Below are 7,687 nucleotides of genomic sequence, written 5' to 3'. Positions count from 1 at the left end.
CTAAGTTAAACATGTTTATATCCACCATATGTCAACACACATCATGTTTCCATGTCACCTTCAGATGGTCACATCTGTGATTTGACCATCTGATAATAACTGTCATTTGCTGCAACGCAACAATAAATTTTATTTTGTTGAAGATGACGTCATTTGTGTTATTGACATACACATTAAATTTTGCACTTTAGCATTAGCTTCTGCTACATATCGTATTGGTGTGGCACTTTAGCATTAGCTTCTGCTACATATCACAATAGTGTAGCACTTTAGCATAACAAATTTTTCTGATTACTGTTTTAGATTTGGCACGATGACTAAAGTCAGCTGTGCTAGCCACTAGCTAAGAGCTCAGGAAGCAGAAGCTGTAAACCTGCCCTCATGTTAATCTGCTCAGTCTGAGTCGTTTTCTTGAGTCTTTTTGCCCGTCGGTCAGTGAAGCAACGTTGTTTCCGGACTCACTGGTTCTGGTAGAACATCTCAGTGTAACCTCACAGCTTTAAAATGTTTAAACCAGCCCAAAAGTTTTTATTGTGTGTCTTTTGTTTATGATGGCTGAGTGCGAGAGCATTACCTGTCCAGGTGGCTAAAAGTGTCAGCAGGAGAGCAGACGGCATCATCTGAGAAAATATAACATTCATCTGTGTGTCAGAAATATCCTGAATCCATTTATTCTAACTCGCAGGACGACCACATCATCTAAAATCAGAATAAATAAAAACACGTAGTACTTTCCCACACGCTAGTCTGCTGGGAACGGACAGTCGGAGCACTTTAAGTTTAATATTTCTGTTTCCATGAAAGAAGCTGATCTGTTCTTAATAGAAGTATTTAGTACGCACCTCGTCAGTTGTGATCCGCTTGGTGTTGTTTCCTCAGTGAAACCCGTTCAGTCCCAGTCAGAAGAACAACTGATGGGTCCGTTTTTACCTCTGGAGGTAATTAGACTGAGCAACAGCAGTGGGCAGCCTGCTTCCTTTCCCAGGCGGGTTCTGGCCGTTTCCCATCTCCATGTTTCCCAAAATGCCCCAAAATACATGAACTATGACCTCAGAGTCACAGCGTCCGCATGTTTAATGTCCCTGTTTACTTCTGACTGGGAGGCCTTTCCTAGTTACAGCTGGAGAAAGTCCAGTGGGACTGGGATTTTTGAGTGAAGGCAGCAGAAACAATGACGTTTCTGGAATCTCTCGATATTAAAACGGTATTTCTTGTTTGGGTCAACATGACTTTGCTTGAAGCAGTTGGAACAGAAGTGGCCCAGCCACACTTGCATTGCTTTTATTTGTTTCCAGTTGGAACTATGACTGCAACAGATAAGAAACAAAAAATGTTTAATTATTGCAGAAAAAGGGAGGAAGCGTTTCTATAGCAACGGCCTTGTGCTGTAGCCCCGCCCACCCCTTCAGGGTCCGAAGGTCTGAAGAGACGAAAACCAATCAAAGTTAAGAATCAATTTCTTTCATTTGTGGCAAAATCTCAGAAAATGTAAAATAACTTTGAGCTTTGAGGATATTAAAATCCCATCCTGTTTCGTTCCCATGAGTTTTTTTCTGAATCATTTGGAAGGTTTTTATAAACCTCCAGACCAATGTTCTTGGACAGAAAGAAAATTCTGGACTACCAGACAGAATATACCGTCTGATTGTCCGGTATATTCGGTTGGATTCAGGACCAAAAATGCAACATTTGTTACATTTTCTGCTGCAAAGAGTCAAACCATCAAAGCCCGTCGAGCGACCTGTTCCCCTCCTCACCTGTGGCGGCGCTGCACCAAGAACCGCTGAAGGAAGCAGTCCTCCGGCTTCTTCACCAAATGGAAACTAAACTGCAGATGGACTGAGTCAGTTCCCCTGCTAGCGTTTTATTAGCTCGTTTGTTCGTTTTGGTTGCATTTTCCCAGAATGCCCTGCGCCGTAGTCCGTTTCCTGCTTCTGGACCGCGTGGCCTTCACATGCATTCAAACCACATCAGAGTTCACGTCAACCGAACCCAGACCGAGGTTTTCGGTTTGATTTCACTGCTTCCATTTCAAATCTTTGTCAAAAGTCAATCAGTGACCAAATTTCCCCCATAAATGACTCCGAAGTGTTCCTGTTTGTTGTCCCAATCCAAACAACACTCCAACATCAGCAACTCAGGCTGATGAAGTGTTTGGATTGGCCTAGTTGAAGTCTGGGCTGAAATCCAACAAATGTGGCCGAATTAAAGCAATTCTGCAAAAAAGTCGGGGTTAAAATTCGTCCCCAGGGACGGAAAAGCCTCATTTCCAGCTGCTAAACATCAGTTATCAGGTCTAGGAGGCTATGTATAACGCCTGTTGTGATTATTAAACGATGTGGAACTATTTTAACGTCTCTTCATGGCTGCTGGCGGAGGATCGAAGCCACGGACGAGGCCGAACAGGAAAACAAATCTTCTCCCATTAGGAGTGGGACCCTGTGGAAACTGTGGCCCGCAGCATGACGACTGTCAGGCCAGAAACCATTAAAGCTTATTAAGGTGACGTCCAGATTCCTGGGATAAGGATCCAGTCCAGCTTCCTGCTCCGGAGGAAAACCCTCCGGCTAATCCGCTTCCGACTTTATCATATATTCCAGACGTGTTAGATAATATTCAGCAGCCCTGAAATCTCATTAATCTGCTGCTGCGCTGAATTATCAGGCTGAGTGGAAAAAGTGAGCGGCTTCATCTCGGATCTTTCGGTTCAAACGTCTCGGCATCAGGAGGAAAATCAAACGCTTCCACATTGTTCAACTGCTGCCCATTCAGGCGGCATTGCTAAGCAGCAGCTACACATAATAACCCACATAATGCAACGCAGCGGCCGTGAGAAAACATTTCCAAACTGAGTGGACGACGACTGGAAACCCGTGCGGAAAGACGCCCGTTGGTGCCTTTGTCCATTTTTATCGTCATGGAAACGGAAAGCGAGAAGAGAGACGGTTCGATTCCCGAGTCAAATCCCCTCCAAACGTTACAAAAGCTGCACTTCCTGCAGTTTGAGGTTATTTTGAGAAACTAGGTGAGTTATTAGTTAAAACTGAGAGCTATTTTGCCAAGTCATGATGGCTACCTGCTGGACGAGAAAGTTATTGCGATAAACGAAAATATTTTGAGACCATTTTCGAGTAATATAATGCTGGCATCATAATTGGTTCTGTTTCTCCTAAACCAGTTTTCTGTTGATGCTTTGGACAGGTTAGACTGGAAGCCATTTCTGTTTAATGGTCTTTAAAATAAAAATCTTTCCACAGCAGTTTTTACCGTTACAGTAGGAACCGTTGCCATTTTTAATTTTTGCCTCCATTTGCAAAACTTTACAGACAGTAGAGCTGATACAAACACACTGACTGCATAAATACTTGATATTTATGAATGTTGTCAAAATTCATTGTTTTCCATCTAATATTCGGTTTAGTTTTTTTCTGTGTTCATGTTTTGGACAGGATAAATGCATTTCCTGCTGCATGCTGAGCTCCCATGTGTTTGCCTGTGGTGCCCCCCTGTGGCTGCTGTTGGTAAATATATGTGGAGGTCATTCAATCTGCTGGCCTTAAAGTCAGAAGCTTTACGTAGCAACAACCAACCAGCCTCTGTCATGAAGCAGGCTGCTGCAGTGGCTCCCTGCTGGGCAGCTGCTGTGGTAATTAGTCTCACGATTTTGCAGAAGAGTTTTGGATTCAACACGTTGGAACGATGCAACTTTTTATAAACAAAGACGCTGTGAAGGCTCCGGAGCCAGAAAAACTGCAAACACACCATCATCGTTCCTCCACTTCCTGTCGTCTTCTTTGGCGTTTCCACCAGCAGTTACTGAACTCGATGCAAAATGCAGTTTGGGAAAGAAATCTATTTCAACACGGCTGAAAAACCACCTTTGAAGCTTAAAGTCGAGTCAAATTTTTTTATATCAGCATGTTTCTGATAAAGCAATTTATTTTCATATTGTCAATTTAATAGAAACGCAGCTACGGGGTTCTTAAAAGAAAGACGTGGGACAAACTTTTCTTTTCTTGCATCTGAAATCTTTAAGATTGCACTAAGATATCTGCCCAGATGTGGACGGTTCCCAAAAACTTGAGTAAAAATTACATCATCAGACGGACCAAAACATAAAGCTAAGAGGACATTTTGGTATTTTAAGGACCAAAATGACAATAATTCATATAAATAACAAAATCAGGCAAAAGAAAAAATTTTCAAAATCAGTTTCTTTCAGTATAAAACTTATGAAACTTTAATAAAAACTGTAGGTGAAATAAAACATGTTTGTTTTGCAAACATGTTTTAATTCAGTAGAAAATCCAGAAATTTTACTCAAGAAGAGAAGAACCACTTCATAATGAAATGACTTGAGTGAAAGTAAAAACTACAGCAGAGTAGATGTGTTGTAGCTGACTGTGGTTCAGTCAGTAATATGACAGCAGGTAGGACCCTGTCAGCGTGTTTACCTAGCCGGCCGCTAACCTGCTAACGGATCGTCAGGTTCATCAGATAACTCCGGCCTCATTTCCGCCCCAGCAGTCGCTGCAGTGATGTTCGGCCTCCTGCTCGCTGTCCTCGCCCTCCCTGGACTCCTGCGTGGGGATCTGGTGTTCAGATGCCCGCGCTGCACGGCGGAGAACCAGGACGGCTGTCCTAAGGTCACGCTGTGCACAGAGATGGTGCGGGAGCCGGGCTGCGGCTGCTGCCCCGTGTGCGCCCGCCTGGAGGGGGAGTTCTGTGGCGTTTACACGCCGCGCTGCTCCACCGGGCTCCTGTGCTCCCCCAGCATGGACGCAGAGTTACCCCTGCAGCAGCTCATCCAGGGCTTCGGCCGATGCACGCGCAGTGTGGAGCAGGACCTGAGTTTGGACCTGCTGCCCACTAATGGTAAGAGGTTCATCCTCTTCATGAGGCATTTTGCTATAAATGAGACGGATTCTGGTCACATTCAGCCAAAAGTCTGACCCAGTTTACCCAGTTCTTCTGATTTATGCAGCTTTATGTGTTTTCCAGGCACATGGTGCCATTTTACAACAAAATCAATTAACTACATTCAAACTTTTATAGTTTCTAGTAGAAATTTCAAACTAACTTTAGATATAGAGGCTTGCTTTAAGTAAATATTACATAATTTTACTGAAAAAGTTCTTGGTCCATTGGCAGATGCATTCACTTATAACATGGGAAAATGTCTAGTTATAAGTGAAATAATCTGCCAATAGAACTTTTTCATCATAATTAAGGAATTGCTTACTTTGGGAAAGCCTCTATATATTGATGAAATGTTACTTTAAGTTGGTTTGTCTTATTTCAAGTTTACTTATTTGCACTAGAAACTAGACCAAAATGCTGGGTGAGATTTTGTTTTTGCAGTGCAGTTGTTATAAAATGCTACATGTATCAAATATGACTTAAAGGAAATGCTACTTCCTGATTTAATTTGGCCTTGAAATTGGGCCTCTGTCTCTTTAAGAAGCTCCTGTTCTTTCTGAAGCTCCGCCTCCAGGAAGTCGTCCCAGCATGGCTCCTCTATTAACCCTTTAACGTTTTTACTAGTGTTGCTCTGAGCAGCAGCTCCTATGATGAGCTAGCAGCTCCACCAGGTGTTTGCTAATTGCTGCCGGCTAGTCTGAAGGAGCTGAGTGGGGGAGGAGCTAAAAAAAAGGTAATAAAAATAAATACATCAGGTGAAGAAGCCAATAATTATGTCCAGCCAAAGTGGTTAAAGACAAGATGGTAAAGAAATCCAGTTTCAAATGAAGTTTTCAGTAATTATTTTCAGTCTGACATTTTTTTTAACCTTTTCACCATTGAAGAAGTGAAGGAGGCCGGGCTGTAAGCCAACAGCGAGTTTTCATTAAACGGATTTGGAATATCTTCACTTTTTCTCCCCAGTCCACCCAAAAGCTTCAAACCAAAGATATTATATTTTGGCTGGAGTTTTAACATAGTTTGAGCTTCTCCTTTAATTTCTCTTGACTGGGAAATCCAAGAAAATATGTAATGGTCACCAATCTGCAACCCGTCCAACATGAACCAGTTTTAGTTTTGTCAGAAACTGGACAGTGAAGCAGGAAGTGATGAAACTAGAATCAGACCGCCGCGCCGAGGTTTTAACCTCTTTCATCTGGATGGTAGCAAAATATCACTAATTGGAAATGGTATTTTTATTTTCCTTTTTTAGATGCCACCTACATAAATCATGTTTACTCTAAACAAATAACCGTAAAATCCCACAGAAGGTCAGAAATGTGGAGTGTTCCCCTGCTGAACTACAGTGAGAGGGGACAAAGTGCCAGTATTGATTTGTGAAAGTTAATGTTGACCTATGTAAAGCTCCAGAGCCACATCTGTGACCGTGAACAGGCAGTGAACCCGCCTCAGGGCTCTTATTTTGAAGGGGTTCAGGAGACAGACCGGGTACATTGACATGGAGCGTGAACTCCAGAGGTTTGTCGTTAGGAAACATCTCCATGGCGATGAGTTCAGCCCGATTGCTCAATCTCGTCTTTTCTTGTTGCTGATCCACGCTGTGGCTTCGAACTGGAAACGTGAACTTTTGTCGTCTTCTGTCTTTTTAACTCCAAACCACAAGTGAAGAAGATTTAATAGCAGAGAATAAAAAATCTGCCTCATGGCATCTTGTGTAACTGCAGCCGATGACATGATCGATTTTTCTGCATTGCCTGTTTGACTTCCCATCTTCTGTGTGCAGACCGCAGAAACCAGCTGAAAACGAGCATCGATTCAGCCTGTGGTTTCCTCAGCTCATGACTTTCTTCAGCACTAAAGGCAGCATCAGCCTCTGCCAGGATTAACTGCACCTTGAAGATGTTTCTGCTGTTGCTCGGTGACCTTGCATGCTAACATGTGAAGGATTAGCCGACCGTTTTGGCTTGTCCAGATTTCCGACCCTACAATGCTCCATTTTAACTACAGAAATCAAAGTTTCTGGACAAAGGAGATTAATTTGCTGTGTCTGGAGGAGCTGAAGCAACATGCCAGGTGTGGCAGATCCGTCAGCGACACGGATACATCATCGTACAACAATATTTGTTTTAGCCGTCAACATTTCAACATGTACAGTATTTATGCAGGGAAGGTCTGTCGAGCAATGCATACTCTTCGTTCAGCACGACTCTGTTATTCTCCCTTAATTGAAAAGTTGAAACTTTATACGTTTTCCGCTGCCAGCAGCGTCACTGTTCTGTCAGTGTTTTCTCTGGAGAGCGAGAAAACACTTGGGAATCTGGCGGCCAAAGTCGGAAGCATCAAATCCAGCTACCACTTGAAAAACATGGAGGAAGAAGAGGAATTATTTCTGGAAGTGTCACCATGACAGATACCAGACTTCAGTCTCTGCTTGATTTACTGGACAAATTCTCCATGGAGATGGAAAAATAAGTTGCTGACTTGATCTCAGAATTCAGTTTCTTTATTTTTGTGTTCCAAGTTGTAAACACAAGTGTTTCAGAAAGCCACAGTGTGTTTTTATAAAGTCAGAGATTGTAACAGTAACTAATCTTCAAAACTGTGAAGCCAGAAGCTGTCAGATCCGAGTAACTGGAAAGTTAAACATCCAAAATCGCCAACATGCATCTAAAATGGAGAACATCCAACCAAAACAATGAGTAACGCGCACGTGAACCGGCTGGCGCGCACGTGAACCGGCCAGCGCGCACGTGAACCGGCCGGCGCC

The 7,687-nt window shown here is 43.0% G+C and overlaps 1 protein-coding gene across 1 annotated transcript in view; it reads left to right on the top strand.

Moving 5' to 3' along the window:
* LOC103138141 (insulin-like growth factor-binding protein 2-B) overlaps positions 1–7,687 on the top strand; it is a 22,437-nt gene that overhangs the window by 6,260 nt on the left and 8,490 nt on the right. The window contains exon 2 of the mRNA XM_007552253.2: positions 4,528–4,875. Within this exon, the coding sequence (XP_007552315.1) occupies positions 4,539–4,875 (337 nt within the window). The 5' untranslated portion in view covers positions 4,528–4,538. The remainder of the gene's footprint in view (positions 1–4,527; positions 4,876–7,687) is intronic.

The sequence above is a fragment of the Poecilia formosa genome, unplaced genomic scaffold (genome assembly GCF_000485575.1).
Source record: "Poecilia formosa unplaced genomic scaffold, Poecilia_formosa-5.1.2 Scaffold47, whole genome shotgun sequence".
NCBI classification, from domain to species: Eukaryota; Metazoa; Chordata; class Actinopteri; order Cyprinodontiformes; family Poeciliidae; genus Poecilia; species Poecilia formosa.
This window is presented reverse-complemented; position numbering and strand designations above follow the sequence as displayed.